At 42.5% G+C, this 16643-nt stretch overlaps 1 protein-coding gene across 1 annotated transcript in view; it reads right to left on the bottom strand.

Annotated features, from left to right (window-relative positions):
* Positions 1-4173: 4173 nt before the first annotated feature.
* The window catches only part of HEATR9 (HEAT repeat containing 9), a 46819-nt gene continuing 34349 nt past the window's right edge, over positions 4174-16643 (bottom strand). The window contains exons 11-16 of the mRNA XM_058165548.1: positions 15044-15163; positions 12026-12099; positions 9300-9351; positions 8914-9000; positions 8739-8830; positions 4174-5385 (exon numbers count right to left, since the gene is read on the bottom strand). Coding sequence (XP_058021531.1) covers positions 5301-5385; positions 8739-8830; positions 8914-9000; positions 9300-9351; positions 12026-12099; positions 15044-15163 — 510 coding nt within the window. The 3' untranslated portion in view covers positions 4174-5300. The remainder of the gene's footprint in view (positions 5386-8738; positions 8831-8913; positions 9001-9299; positions 9352-12025; positions 12100-15043; positions 15164-16643) is intronic.

Raw genomic sequence — 16643 nt, forward strand, 5'->3', positions numbered from 1 at the left:
GGCATATCAGTTTCCTGCACCTGGAGGAAACTGTCTATCTGGACCCGTTCAGTCCGGCTTCCGACCGGTTACAGCACTGAGACGGCTTTGGTCGCGTTGGTGGATGATCTCTGGAGGGCCAGGGATAGGGTTATTCCTCTGCCCTGGTCCTATTAGACCTCTCAGCGGCTTTTGATACCATCGACCATGGTATCCTGCTGCGCCGGTTGGAGGGGAGGGAGGCACCGTTTATCGGTGGTTCTCCTCCTATCTCTCCGACCGGTCGCAGACGGTGTTGACGGGCAGAGGTCACCCCGCGCCTCACTTGTGGGTGCCGCAGGGTCATTCTTCCGCCTTCTGTTCAACATCTATATGAAGCCGCTGGGTGAGATCATCAGTGGCTTCGTGTGAGGTACCAGCTGTACGCTGATGACACCCAGCTGTACTTTCCACACCGGCCACCCCAATGAAGCTATCAAGTGCTGTCCCGGTGTCTGGAAGCCGTACGGGTCTGGATGGGGAGAAACAGGCTCAAGCTCAATCCTCCAAGACGGAGTGGCTGTGGATGCCGGCATCCCGGTACAGTCAGCTGAGTCCGCGGCTGACTGTCGGGAGCGAGTCATTGGCCCGATGGAAAGGGTGCGTAATTTGGGCGTTCTCCTGGATGCACGGCTGTCTTTTGAAGATCATTTGACGGCCGCTCCAGGAGAGCTTTCCACCAGGTCCGCCTGGTGCGCCAGTTGCGCCTTTCTAGACCGGGATGCCTTGTGCACAGTCACTCACGCCTTGTGACGCCTCGCCTGGACTACTGCAATGCTCTCTACATGGGGCTCCCTTGAAGGGCATCCGGAGGCTGCAGTTGGTCCAGAATGCAGCTGCGCTGGTGATAGAGGGAGCCCTCGTGGCTCCCGAGTGACACCTATCTCAGGCTGCACTGGCTACCTGTGGCCTTCGGGTGCGCTTCAAGGTGTTGGTGAACGCCTTTAAAGCGCTCCATGGCATAGGGCCGGGTTACTTACGGGACCGCCTGCTGCTACCGAATACCTCTCACCGACCGTGCGCTCTCACAGAGAGGGACTCCTCAGGGTGCCGTCGGGCGCGACAGTGTCGTCTGGCGACACCCAGGAAGGGCCTTCTCTGTGGGGCTCCGCCTCTGGAATGAGCTCCCCCCAGGACTTCGTCAACTTCCGGACCTCCGAACCTTTCGCCGCGAGCTCAAAACTTACTTATTTATCTGCGCTGGACTGGGTTAGTTTTTTAAGTTATGGGTTTTTAATGGTGATTTTATAGTTTAGGGTTTTACATCGGTTGTTTGACCGTTTTTAGTTTTAAATTGGCCGGTTAAATATTTCATTTTAAATGTATTTTAAATTTATTGTGTACCTATGTGTTTTAATAAGGCTGTACACCGCCCTGAGTCCTTCGGGAGAAGGGCGGTCTAGAAATCTAATTAATAAATAAATAAATAAATAAATACAACACCTATCCTCACTACTCACTAAGAAGTAAACTATACTGCCATCTTCCCATCATCTAATCAATTGCAAACATATTAATATTTGGCACATATTTATTTTACAAAATTTAAGTTCTTTTAATTAAACATGCTGAAAAATACGTATTCATGCTGCTCTGCATTGATGCTGGCTGAATTCCATTTAAATATTTTTTTGCATTTAAAAAAAAATCGGGTTTTGATTAAGAAGCTTCTTATTCCATGCTGGTTATTTCAGAAATGCAGCAGCAGCGACCCAGCCATAGCAACAGAGATGTTCCCAGCCAAGCCCTCTATTTGGAATGGCAAAAAAGGCTAACTGTTAACAATCCCAAGGAAACACAAAAGGTGCCACTCAATGCACTACCATGTTTTTCATCCAGTGAGTCCTTAAGACCAGGGGCCTCAAAATTTAGCAGCTCTCAGACTTGTGGACCTCAACAAGCAAAATATCCCAGCCAGCATGGTTGGCTGAGGAAGTCCTGGAGCTAACATCCACAAAGTCTTAAAGTCACCAAATTTGGAGATTTCCCTGCTCAAGACCCTAGTTCTATTTTCTTTCACAATACCAATGAAGAAGAAAAATAGTAGATCTCAAAAGAAACCAGCATGGATGCATAAAGAACTATCTGACAAATTGAAAGACAAAAAGGACAAATATAAAAAGTGGAAAGAGGGGCAAATAACTAAGGCAGAATATCAGCAAATAGCCCGAGCCTGTAAAGATGAAGTGAGGAAAGCTAAGGCTCACAATGAACAAAGGCTAGCGACAAAAGTAAAAAATAACAAAAAAAGCTTCTTCCAACATGTTAAAAACAAGAAAAAAGTCAAGGAAACAATTGGCCCATTGCTGGGAGAAAGTGGCAAGAAGATGACAAGCAACAGGTAGCAGATCTACTTAACTCATATTTTGCATCTGTCTTTACACAAAAGGAAAACACAATCCAACCTATCAAAAACAGCACTACAAAAAACAGATTAGAAACACAAGTTAAAATAGGGAAGAAAATGGTAAGTGAACACCTGTCTACCCTAGACGAGTTCAAATCACCAGGATTACACCCCAAGGTTCTGAAGGAACTGACAGACGTGATCTCAGAACCACTGAACTATATCTTTCAAAGATCCTGGAGCACAGGGGAGCTGCCAGAGGACTGGAAAAGAGCTGATGTAGTTCCCATCTTCAAAAAAGAAAAAAACAGATCCAGGAAACTACAGACCTATCAGTCTGACCTCAATACCGGGGAAGATTCTGGAAAAGATAATCAAGCAACGAATCACCGAACACCTAGAAGCAAACAAAGTAATAACCAAAAGCCAACATGGGTTTGTCAAAAACAGATCATGCCAGACTAATCTTATCGCATTCTTTGACAAAATGACAAAATTAGTAGACCAGAGGAATGCTGTCGATATAATTTACTTGGACTTCAGTAAAGCATTTGATAAAGTAGACCATAACCTACTACTAGATAAAGTAGAAAAATGTGGGTTAGACAGCACCACCACCAGATGGATTCGTAATTGGCTGACCAACCGCACTCAACGTGTAGTCCTCAATGGAACTACATCCACATGGAGGGAAGTATGCAGTGGAGTACCCCAAGGCTCTGTTTTAGGCCCAGTACTCTTCAACATCTTCATCAATGACTTGGACGAGGGATAGATGGGGAACTCATCAAATTTGCAGATGACACCAAGCTGGCAGGAATAGCCAACACTCCAGAAGATAGGCTCAAGTTACAGAAAGATCTTGACAGACTTGAACATTGGGCTATCTAACAAAATGAAATTCAACAGTGAAAAAGTAAGGTTCTACATTTAGGCCAAAAACAAAATGCACCAGTACCGTATATGTGGTACCTTGCTCAATAGTAGTACCTGTGAGAGGGATCTTGGAGTCCTAGTGGATAACCATTTAGATATGAGCCAGCAGTGTGCAGCAGCTGTTAAAAAGCCAACACAGTTCTGGGCTGCATAAACAGAGGATAGAATCAAGATCACGTGAAGTGTTAGTACCACTTTATAATGCCTTGGTAAGGCCACACTTGGAATATTGCATCCAGTTTTGGTCGCCACGATGTAAAAAGATGTTGAGACTCTAGAAAGAGTGCAGAGAAGAGCAACAAAGATGATTAGGGACTGGAGGATAAAACATATGAAGAACGGTTGCAGGAACTGGGTATGTCTAGTTTAACAAAAGAAGGACTAGGGAGACATGATAGCTGTGTTCCAATATCTCAGGGGCTGCCACAAAGAAGAGGAGTCGGGCTGTTCTCCAAAGCACCTGAGGGTAGAACAAGAAGCAATGGGTGGAAACTGATCAAAGAAAGAAGCAACTTAGAACTAAGGAGAAATTTCCTGACAGTTAGAACAATTAATAAGTGGAACGACTTGCCTTCAGAAGTTGTGAATGCTCCAACACTGGAAATTTTTAAGAAAATGTTGGATAACCATCTGACTGAGATGGTGTAGGGTTTCCTGCCTGGGCAGGGGGTTGGACTAGAAGGCCTCCAAGGTCCCTTCCAACTCTGATGTTATGTTATGTTATGTTATGTTATGTTATGTTATGTTATGTTATGTTATGTTATGTTATGTTATGTTATGTTATGTTATGTTATGTTATGTTATGTTATGTTATGTTATGTTATGTTATGTTATGTTATGTTATGTTATGTTATGTTATGTTATGTTATGTTATGTTATGATCCCCTTTTTCTTTCAGCCAGTAACCATTCCTGTCAATGTAAATATCCCTATTTACATCCTCATGAACTGGAATAGGCATAGCAACAGGTCAGACAATGGGGGACTATTTGGTAACTGAAACATAGTATTTGTTGTATGGGACCATAAGGGACAGTTTGAACTTGAGGGCACTAGCTTCTCCCTCCTCCATTTTGCCACTTCCATTTGCTTGCCTCCTTTTGCTGGCCTGCATTTTGTGCTGTGTTTGTACTTGCTATATCCCTTCTCTACAACGTGGAAAAACCTACAAGGGTATTGTATACATGCCTTATATGTGTTATTATGTATATAAAGAACTTTTGAATCCTGTTGAATTGTCCGATTGTGTGTGCTGCAACAAACTCTGACAATTCCTCTCATGGAAGATAGCCCTTTGCTAATAGTCAAAGAAAGCAGGCTCAACAACTCACTATAGCCAGGGGGGGAAATGTAGTTCTGCATTTGCTGGGGCAATTAGTGGTCAGAAATAGTACCAATTTGCAAGAAATAAAAATATTTAAACACAAAGGCGATGTTTGCCATCGTGTGGATTGGAAGCTCAGTCTTCCTAAATGCAGCCTTTCTTCCTATGCATTTTTATCTATATCAAATAATCTGCTGACCTGAATTTCAGCTTCTCCGGAATTCAAAACTCTCTCTTGTTCAAAGCAAAAGCTTTCTTCTGATTTTTTTTGTGTTATGGAACAAAATTTGAAAAGGGTTTCTGGTCAAAAGTAGAGCTGATGCACCTTCAGGGCTCTTTCCTAGTTAGATTTCATTTCCTGCCTGGGCAACAGTTTCAGCAGAATTGACCCTGGTGATTTGCTTGAGGTGACAGCAGCAAGATAGATGTAACTTGGAATTACATTAACCACATGGCAATGCAGAGCCAACAGTCTGCAGGAAAACTGGCTGCACAGAGAGAACCTCAAACAGATGGCCTGAACATTTGGCATTTACTGAACCTCCCACAAATGCAAATGGTACCCTGAACCCACCTGTCAAAGACAGACCCTACATTTTGTCTGTTCTGCTCACTGGAAACCCAGAGGCAATGTTTTAATCCACCACTTGGGTCTGCATGCCAAAAAAGATCATTTCATTGGATTATAAAAGAGTGGACCATCAACTCTTTCTGAATTTCTGAGTGTCGGTCAAGTATCTCCAAGGCTTTGCTAGATTCCCTGGAAAAAAAAAGGAGGCAGAGGTTAGAAGGGAGAAAAAGAAAAGCAGGAAAAACAAAAATAGAAAAGAAGTTGTCAACAAAACTCCCTTATGAGATACATATTTCAGAAACATTAAGAATGTTTGATTACATCCATTGCAGTGTTTGCTTGCTGACTTGGTATCTTCACTGGGAAATTTGATGTTTCTGAACTATAACTTTTGACTTCCCTTACGGCACAGTCCCCATAGGACAGATTTGGACCTCATCCACTTAAGTCTTCAGACTCACTGAGTAGTTTCATAGATTGTCCAAAAGCATGATTAAGCACTCAGCATCTTGCACAATTCCCTGCACACACACCCCTCCAGCTGAGATGTCTAATCCTACCCCAGTGCAGATGCAAATGCAGCATGCTTGACAAAGAGCACAGCCAAATGGTTGGATTAAAAATATAGTTCACCAATATGTTGGTGTAAATTTTGTTATCTTACTGCCCAACCATATTTTGCCACCCTACTGGAAGGATGCTGAGGAAGGACATTGTCTTTACAGTTCTAATATGGGGCAGGTTAACAGTATTGATTAATGGATTGTCCTGCTTCAATACCCCCTCCCATTGAACATCACCTACAAGGGGGAACAACAATCACTCATCACTTTGCCTTATATGGGCTGGGGCTGCAACTTGGGAAGATGCGGAGTTTGGAGAGTTAGCTATGTCCATGAGTTAGCCCTCCCCCTGGCAAATCAGATACCAGGTTTCCCAATAAAGCAGGAAAATGTGGCAGCATAAGTTGTGGAGAGGGCTCTTTATCTGCCAGATCACTGATCCCATATATCAAGAAATAACAAATAAATAACAATCTTTCCCTGCTTCTCCTGCTGCCCCTTCAAGCCCTGACATTCAGCTAGACTGATCTGGGCAGGGAACAGTGGCAGGGAGAAGCAGAGAGTGTCTATCAGGTACCTAGGAAACAGCAGAAAGGCACAAGGTAGGTAGGGTAGTGAAGCAAGCATGATCTGCTTCGTTGATCCATTACTATTTTGAAAGAGAGGTAAATCATGCCATGGTGCTTTTGAGTATGGGTTTAATCTTAGTGCAGGGGTGTCATACTCAATTTCATTTAGGGCCGCATCAGGATTGTGTTTAACCTCGGTGGCCGGGGAGGGCTGGAGGGGGATAGCCATGGTGGGCATGACACAGGACTCATGTCGCGGGCACCTGTGCTGGCCAAGTGCTAAGACAGGACTTCCCTGAGATCTTCTCTTACTCTCATTATAATCTCTCTCCTTCCTTCCTTCCTTCCTTCCTTCCTTCCTTCCTTCCTTCCTTCCTTCCCTCTTCATTCTCCTTTCTTCTTCCTTCCCCTCTTTCCTTATTTTTCTTCCCTTGCTCTCTTCCCATCTTTTCTTTGTCTTACCTCTTTCCCTTTTTCAATTTCTGTCCCTTCTTGCACGCTCAAATGCAAATGGTGAAACATTTCTCCTTTTGTTTTGTTTTTAGTTCATTTTGATAGCCCTGTGCCAGCAAAAATGAAGCTCGGGGGCACACACGCCACTCCACCGAGCTCCGTTTTCACTGGCAGAGGCACCATAGGCTGGTCCTTTGCTGTTTCCAGGCCAGCCCCATGGGCATCCCGTGGGTCTTGAGTTTGACACTCCCTGGTTTAGTGCATTTCAGAACAGCAGTGAACCCATGCTTAAAGCAGAATAATTGCTGAGGAATAGTCTCTCCTCACAGTGCAGCACCTCACAACTGCTTCACATCTACCACCACAACTTATGCTATTTTGAAACACAAGTTTATGGGTTTAGGGCAGAGCTAGAATTATTTGCATGAGAATCTGGAAAAGGCAGCTTTTTACTTGTTAGACCTTTGATCAAGTGAGCAAGCGACTATTCTCTACTCAGCAGATTCCCCCCATCCTACGCAATCAGAAGCCTGGCAGATAAGATTAATAATATGTATTCATATTTAATATTTAATATTAGTCCTCATTCTCTTGCTTTACTGTGCAGCAACCACAAGGGAACTGTTATTCAGGCTGATCTTGTGTGGGAATTATTTTTTATCCTGATAAAATGTCTAGCAATTAACAAAATAAAGAACAAATTTGATTGCCTCTCCTCCAAAAGAGGCAAGCTGGCAGCCCTTCCTATCAAAAAAAAAAAAAAAAGGAATAGGAAATGAACAGGAATTTTTTTTCATCATAAATTTTTTATAGATATATACCATATTTTTCGCAGTATAAGATGCTCCGGAGTATAAGACGCACTTTAGTTTTGGGGAGGAAAATAAGAAAAAAAAATTCTGCCTCTGCCTACCAGCATCCATCAATATTCATCTGGCTAGCGTCCTTAGCAAACAGCCTGGTCAGCTGATTAGCCTCCTGGAATACCCCAAATCAGCTGTTCCCAGAGGTGAACTTTAGCAACAGGTTCGCTGGTTGTGAGCGTGCCTACATTGGGGCAGATACGCAGCTTCAAAAATGTAGCTGATCGCCACAGGGTGCTCCAGTGAGTACGGCAGGTGAAGTGTGGAAGTGGTCCAACAAGGCAGCAGCTGTTCTGGGTTGCCATTTTGGCCTCTGCGCCTTGCTTTTTCACCCTCCAAAAGCTCTGTTTGAGAGGCTGAGTTTGTACCCTCCAAAAGCTCAGTTTGAGAGGACGCGTGGAGGCCGAAGGGTGGGAGCTGGTGGGTGGGGCTACATTCGGTGTATAAGATGCACCCAAATTTTCACCCTCTTTTAGGGGGGAAAAAGTGTGTCTTATACTCTGAAAAATACGGTAGATTTCTCATCTAAAGGCATGGTATTCAAGTGGAATTCTTGCATTTTTAACCTTCCTCTTCATAAACGCTATAAACCGGATCCTAGTTTCTTTCTCCTCAAATTAATTGTTAATTGAGAGTGTCTCCAGAGTCACTCGGGATAGTGAGTTGGGCAGCATATAAATTTAATTTAAAAATTAAATAAATAAAATGTTTCCAGACTAGATTGCCAGGAATGGAGCCTGTCATCCGTGTCTGTGAGGCAGTAATGAGGCTCAGATACCTGGTGGGTTCTCTAGGAGAATCTGGTTTGAAACCACTTGATCTTTCACTGTTCAAATCATAACAGCCTTTAGTGCTTCTTTCAAATTGGAACAGCTAAAGATAAAAACTGCCTCACTTGAGGGATGGGGAGGAGATCCAGCCAATATCAGTCTCCGTATGAAAAAATAGTTACCAGGACATGTTCAGTGCAGGACTCATATCAGGGTGAGCCCCAAAGTTCCTTTTTGTTTCTCAGATAAGAATTTGTTTAGAGTTGGAAATATGATTCTATACCTTTGCTCTACAGTAACAGCTTCTCTTAATGTGCATAATACCTGCCCAGAATTCCTCCTCCTTGTTTCTTCTTCTTAAGGCTCTTCCTCACATTTACGTTATCAATTCCCAGAGTGGAAAAGGCTCTGATAACCTGTAATGGGAAATATCCAAATACTTACCAACCAAAATGATAGCCAGCCCTCTTAAATCTCCCCGGAGTGTTCTTCTACTGACCTGGATACGAACTGCTTCACTGGTGTCCAGTTCTAACATTTCCAACAAGGCAGAGAACACATTTGTGTGGCGGATACCAAGAACACCCTAGTAAAAAACAAAGCGGGGGGAGGGACTTTATGGATTGCATCTAACTAGCCAAATATCTCCCAACAGACATTTCTTTGCAGATTCTCAGACAATGCCCCGATCTGTTCCAGAGAATTCAGAGGCCCTCAGCAGTAGGTCTGAAGGAACATCCAGTGCTGGGAGGGAGAAGAAGATGGAAAACTTTTCTGTATAACCAGAAGCCCACATCCCTCCCTAATTTCTCCGGTAAGACCCCTTTTTTGCAATTGCAGAATGATAGTTTGAAGCTAACAGGCTAGGCAGAAACTAAGACTTACTAAGGTAATCACCGCCTGCTTCCGGATCACATCATTCTCATCCTTTAGCTGCCTGTGGAAGGGGAAGGAATATTTAAGTGAAATAGAAAAAGACATTTTCTCCATTGCCTTGATATTTAATAAAAGAGACCGACAGGCATTCCAGTAGACCATTCTTTGAAAGAACCCTTGCTAAAGATCCATTCTCAAAAAGGGAAGCTTTTCTGCTCTATACAGGTAGTCCTTGTATCCTTACAACCACAATTGAGGCCAAAATTTCTGTTCGCTAAGTGAGACATTTGTTGAGTGAAATTTGCCCCATTTTACGACCTTTCTTGCCACAGCTGTTAAGGGAATCGCTGCAGCTGTTAAGTTAGCGACATGTTGCTAAGTGAATACGGCTTCCCCATTGACTTTGCTTGACAGAAGGTGGCAAAAGGTGATCAATCACATGACCCCGTGACACTGCAACTGTCATAAATATGGACCAGTTGTGAAGCATCTGGATTTTGATCACATGGTCATGGGGATGCTGCAATGGTTGTAAGTGTGAAAAATGGTCAAAGGTCACTTTTTTCAGTGCCGTTGCAACTTTGAATGATCACTAAACAAACTGTTGTAAGTTGAGGAGCACCTGTATTTCACAGCCTATCCAGTTAGATGACAAATCCTAAAGAATAGCCCAATTCTGAGTGGTCAGTGTGGGCAGCAAGCCAGATGAGTCTACATAGGAGAAGCTGAAACTAAGCGGCTTCTCAGAAGCTTTAGTAAACATGGCTGGACATAAACACACGTCGATGCTTTTGTTGGATTCGATACATTGGAGATGAATCAGGATTGTCCTCATTTAATTTTGTACCAGCATTATGATTCTGACTCCATTCTAGGGTTGGATAGGATCAGTGGTGGGTTTCATAAATTTTTGCTACTGGTTCTGTGGGCGTGGCTTGGTGGGCATGGCAGGAGAAGGATACTGTAAAATCTTCATTCCCACCCCATTCCAGGGGAAGGTTACTGCAAAATCCCCATTTCCTCCCGATCAGCTGGGACTTGGGAGACAGAGAATAGATGAGGGTGGTGAAGCCAGTCAGAATTTTTACTACTGGTTCTCCGAACTATTCAAAATTTCTGTTACTGGTTCTCCAGAACTGGTTAGAACCTGCTGAAATCCACCTCTGGATAGTCTTCCGTCCTTGCCTTATCCATCCTCAGTCTCTCTCTCTCTCTCTCTCTCTCTCTCTCTCTCTGTGTATGTGTGTGTGTGTGTTTGTGTGTGTGTGTGTTTGTGTATGTATTACTTTGCTTATCTGGGTCAGCAAGAACTGTTCTACTATCAGATGCTATTTTATAGAACTTTGGAATTTGTGCCTCACCTCAACCTCTTCTGTCAGTATAAGATTATAAATAGACTCAATTGCAGAATCTCTATAGTTATGAAACAATTGTTTATGAGTAAGATTCACTGAAGGTAGTGAAAGTTATTTTTAGTAAACCTACGTAAGACCTACATAAGAGTATAGCTATAGGATTCCTTATTTATTTGGACTAGTAGAAACTATTATCTGTTAACCTTTCCTGCGGTGCTAGTCCCCTGTATTCATGCCTCAGAGTTATAATACAAACCCACCCAAGCAGGCCTGAGTCTTGCTACTGATAGAAAGAATCCCACTGGATCTTTTATGTTGGTAATTCCTAACTACAGCCTCTTCCTACAGTACAGAGAGAGAGAGAGAGAGATCCTGAGGGCAGGATTATAACAAGTATCTTCTGATTTTATCACTTTTGCTGTGTGTGATTTTCTTCATCGCTTTTTCATTAACTACACAAACACACACACACACACCCAATACTGATCAAGCTTCTCTGTGCCATATTTCATCAGACTCTCTAAAAAAAAATAATCACCTGCGCACAAATGAGGATTTTGCAACCTTCAGAATGTGGTCTCTCATGTATAAAAGGATAAATACAACAATGATTACTCTGAAATATAATTATGTGAATGAAGCTCATAGGTTTCTCATAATGCTGCTGCCATAAACAAATATTGTTTCTTAATGGGTTTCTCGTATGAGCTGAAGGGGGGTGGGGAATGGAGCACAGTAGGATAACTTCCACAAGGGATCTTTGGATTGTTTCCAGATCAACGCTGCACCAGCCCATTCCTTTGCTTCTCTTTGGCAGGTGAATTGTGAATTATTTCTGGACAAAAGCCACACTTCCCAAATCACACTAAACTCAGCTTCCCCCTTGAGATACTGAAGGGTATTGTGAGGGTTCTTTTCTCTTCAAGAACTGGACTCTCGCAAAGTCACCATACTTAAAACCCAGTTTCAAAGTTACAGCCACTGCAGTGTCCCTATGGCTATTCAATCTTATGACCGACCACATCAGCCCCACCCCCCACTTTTCTCCCCTTACCCATTCCATGGGGTTTTGGATCACAGAGTTTGAGCTGCCATCTTGATTTTTTATAAAAACATTCTCTCTCTCTCTCTCTTTCTCTTCCTCCCCACTTTCTCTCTCACACACACTGGCAAATGCCCCTGCCAAGCACAGGTGTCCAACCTGTACTAAATTATGCAGGAGGATTGTTGGAATTTTTTGCACTCTGATTTGTCAGTTCGGGAGAGAACACTGTTTGGCTTGCCTGTTCTCAGTGTTTCAAGATTGGCAGCAGCTAAAATGACCATGGGTCATTTTCAAGTCACTTGAAAGAGAGAGTTTTACCTTTGTATGCCACTTACCTCTCCACTATTTCCCAAACTCGCATTTTCATTTTGAGTTCTTCAATGGCCAAAGCAATTTTCTGCCTGACTATCTGAATGATGGATGAAAGAAACAAGTGAAGGGCTTAGGTGGAAAGAAGGGGGCACTGAATATTTGAGCAAAATGATCCAGCATGACTCAATGACTGAATTCTCCTAATGTGGGATGGAGTCCTATCAGAATTGCAAACCTTCTGGCCTTAATAGAGGGACAACTGTTGAGTTGGAGAAATTGTTCTTTTTGTGGGCTAGAACCTCAGGCCTCAACCCAAGGATTACTTCCCAATTAGCTGATGAGCTCCTTTCATAATGCTTCCCCACGTAGGGATACATTTATGATAAGCTTTTTATGCTTCTCTATGGGAAGACCCAGCTATCTGGAAAAGGCCTTTATGCTGGGAAAGGTGGATAGAAATAGAAGAATAGGACAACTGACAGCAAGATGGATGGGCTCAGTTAGAGTGGTGATGGGCGCACCATTGAAGGACTTGAAAAAAACAGGTTAGGGATAGATCATCATAGAGAAAATCTGCCTATGTGATTGCTAAGAGTCAAAAATTATTTGATAGCACATAATCAATAAAAAATCAATATTATCCATGGCTTAGAGCAGGGGTGTCAAACTCGTAGTGTCATGGCAGCATCACGTGACGTATCATGACTTTTTCCCCCTTCACTAAACTGGGTGTGGATGTGGCCAGCGCAAGATGCATCCGGCCCATTGGCCACAAGTTTGACAGCTCTGGCTTAGGGTGTACCACCTGAAATGTATAAACTGCATTCTTGGGTAGCACAACAGCATTGAAATATAACCATGGACAGAAAGACAGATATATATTCCCATTCAAGGACAGCTTTTCCATCTCCATATTGACCAGGGTTTTCAATTCCCAGAATTGAATACAATACAATAAACAGCTTCTGAAGTTGGGAAACATGAGAGCTGAAGTTCTGGTAAATTTGGGAAGGCTGCTATTTTAATTACTTCCATGAAAGGTCCAGGATAAAAAAAAACGTGCCTATTTCTTTTCAAATCACATAGCTATAAAGACCTCATAATTAAGGTACAACGTGAACCTTATCTGTGAAGACCTGTTAGAACAGAAATGAAAGCAGCAGCTGGATAGTGAGAGGATTGATCTGCAGCAGAACATGAAAGAGAGCGACAGCTTCTACCTGTGCCAATCTTCCTCCCAGACACATTTGTCTTTCTGTACTCAATAGATTCGACAGAAAATATGAATCAGAAAATATGCATAAGATCTTCCATGGAAGCTCCCTGGCCTGTAGGCAATAGCAATCTGGGAGTTTTTGCTATGTCATATTCATAACTTTCCACCTCCTTTCTTCCTATAAAACTGTTATGCTTTTCTCTATATCAGCTGTACATCATTATACTCCCTCCTCTCCTCCTCCTCCTCCTCCTCAGTAGCAGCAGCAACAGCAGCAGCAACTTTTAACTTCCATGCTTAATCTTGCTCACCATCTTCCCCCTGATTTTGATCTCCATCTGACTCTGAGCATAGCTCAGTCTTGACCAACTCAAGGAATAAATTTAATAGAATAGAATATTTATTTATTTATTTATTTATTTATTTACATTTATATCCCGCCCTTCTCTGAAGACTCAGGGCGGCTTACAGTGTGTAAGGCAATAGTCTCATTCTATTTGTATATTTACAAAGTCAACTTATTGCCCCCCCAACAATCTGGGTCCTCATTTTACCTACCTTATAAAGGATGGAAGGCTGAGTCAACCTTGGGCCTGGTGGGACTAGAACCTGCAGTAATTGTAATTAAAACTGTGTTTTAATAACAGGCTATCTTACAGCCTGAGCCACCACGGCCACCATTGAAGGACTAGAGCTAGAAGGGACCTTGAAGGTCTTCTAGTCCAGCCCCCTGCTCAAGCAGGAGACCCTATACCATCTCAGACAAGTGACTGTCCAGTCTCTTCTTAAAAACCTCCAGTGATGGAGCGCCCACGACTTCTGAAGGCAAGCCGTTCCAATGGTTAATTGTCCTCATTGTTAGGAAGTTTCTCCTTAATTCCAGGTTGCTTCTTTCCTTGATTAGTTTCCAGCCATTGTTTCTTGTTCTACCCCCTGGTGCTTTGGAGAATAATTTGACCCCCTCTTCTTTGTGGAAGCCCCTCAAATACTGGAACACTGCTATCATGTCACCCCTAATATGCTGAGCTATTTCTGTGAGTGGTTATCAGCATGAGACAGGCATACTGTTATCAAACAGTACCGCAAGTTGATTGGAGGGCCTGGACCTGAACCTTCTCAGGAACCATTTCTATGTCTGGCTTAGCACAAGGAGATCTACTTATAAGACTAGATGGTCGGCACCAATCACCCAGTGGAACCTCTGACAGACTTACCTTTCCCTTGATTGATAAAGGGTGTCCACTGTACAGAGTAAATGTAGTAGAAAGAAAAGTGTTAAGGGACAGAGGGAGAGGACCTCTGATCTCAATTGAGTCCTAAGGGAAAAATAATGAGACTCAATAATGAACCATCACAATTTGATGATATAGTGCATGGGTGTCGAACTCATGGTGTCACATTGCCGTCACATGATGTTTTGCTATGTTTTTTCCCTTTGTGGAGCTGGGGTGGGTGTGGCCTGCACGTAATGCATCAAGCCCGTGGCCTGCCTGTTTGACAGCCCTGAATAGTGGTTATAAAGTTAGACCAGGACCAGAAAGGCCCATGTCCATGTCTGCTTTCAGGCATGGAACCTCTCGGGGTTAATTTGAGCTGAATACTCAGAGTTGCTTCTTGCAAAATGGATGACCATACACATATGATCAATCAATCAATCCTTTCTCAGCTCTCACCCACCCCCAAATCTGGTTATTGTGTGAAAAACTGAAGAAGACAATACGATGTACATCACTTTGAGCAATAGAGGAAACCCAATATATCAATCAATCAATCAATCAATCAGATAAATAAATAGGTAGGTAGGTACAGATGTCTTCACTCTTACCAGAAAAGGCTCATCAGATACTTTCTTGAGCAGCACAATAAAAACATCCTCCTCTAGTCCCTCCTGTTGGATTATTTCAAGGCCTATGGTGGTCAACAAGTCTGTGGCATCAGCACGATGCTGGATGGAAAGAGAAAACAGGAATGTGAACTACTCAGCTAGTAATGGGATTTGGATTTCAGCACAAGGTTTCTTCAGCTTGGTCCTTATTAAACTATTTTACATTAAGCAGAATGGCTGTTACCTATTATCCACTGTTGTTCATGCACCAAATATATGAATATTTACATGAGAGACATTTAGAAGGAATGACTATATATATAGTCACTCACTAAATCCAGACTTATTAATTAAGTCTGCAGAAAGACTATAAACTTTATTCTTTTTCCACTTTTCTTAGACCACAGTTCTTTTTTAATTATTTTATTTGTACACTACCCAGAGTCACTCTGTGAGATAGGTGGTCGGTTTCGAAAAATGACATATACATTGATATATTAGATAGAAGCCATTGATTCATGCATTTATTTCAATAATGCTATAATATTCTAGGGAAGATGTTTTAAGCTTTCTCTTTTCTGATTTTATCAAATAATATATCCATCTAAATTTCTTTATTAATGTACTTAGTTCCTACCAAAAAGTTTATAGCAGTGTTCTTCAATCTGGTAAGCATCCAAATATATTGAAGGAGATTTCATTCTCCAACATAGTTGGGGGAGGTAAGAGAAAAATGAGCATAAAAAGACCTGGACCTAAATTTTGTCTGAGCCAAGACTGCCCTGTTTAGCAGCATTCAGAAGGGAAGCTGTGTTAGTCTCTTACTGAAAAATCAGTGGGTAGAACACTGTATTATCCAATACTCTGTCTATGGATTAAGTTTTTGAAACCTTATGCTGAATAAAGTACTATAAGATCTTTATTTCTATTATTCTAGCTCAGTGGTTCTCAACCTTAATAGTGCTGCGACCCCTTTAATACAATTCCCCATGATGTGGCGACCCCAACCACAGAAGGGGAAAAAAAGCGGCAAACTGTTTTTTTGAATTTATCATGCCTGAAGCCGTATTGGCTAGCGATCTGAACTGCTTGCGATTGCCTTGAGGACGGAGGCATTAAAGCGGAGACTCCTCCCCTATTAAGTTTATCGTGCCTGAAGCCAGATTAGGCTAGCGATTGGGAGTAATTGCAGCTGGCTTGAAAGGGAGACATCAGAGCAAAGATTTCTCTCTTTTTTAATTCATTGCGCCTGAAGCCGAATTCGGCTAGTGATTTGAAGAGCCTGCAGCTGACTTGTGGAGTCAACCATTGGAGCGCGATTCTTCGACTTGCAAGTATACTTCCCATATTTCCGATGGTTTTATTTTATTTATTTATTTATTTTGTCACAACATCATACAAAAAGATTATATAGTATATACACATATAAACATATATAGGAAGAAGAAAAGAAAAACAATAGGACAGGAACGGTAGGCACGTTTGTGCGCTGGCGACCCCTGGCAAATCGTCATTCGACCCCCCAACAGGGTCGCGACCCACAGGTTGAGAACCGCTGTTCTAGCTAATGTCTAAAGCAAAACTTGAACTGAGCATAGAT

Source organism: Ahaetulla prasina, chromosome 2 (assembly GCF_028640845.1).
Source record: "Ahaetulla prasina isolate Xishuangbanna chromosome 2, ASM2864084v1, whole genome shotgun sequence".
NCBI lineage: Eukaryota > Metazoa > Chordata > Lepidosauria > Squamata > Colubridae > Ahaetulla > Ahaetulla prasina.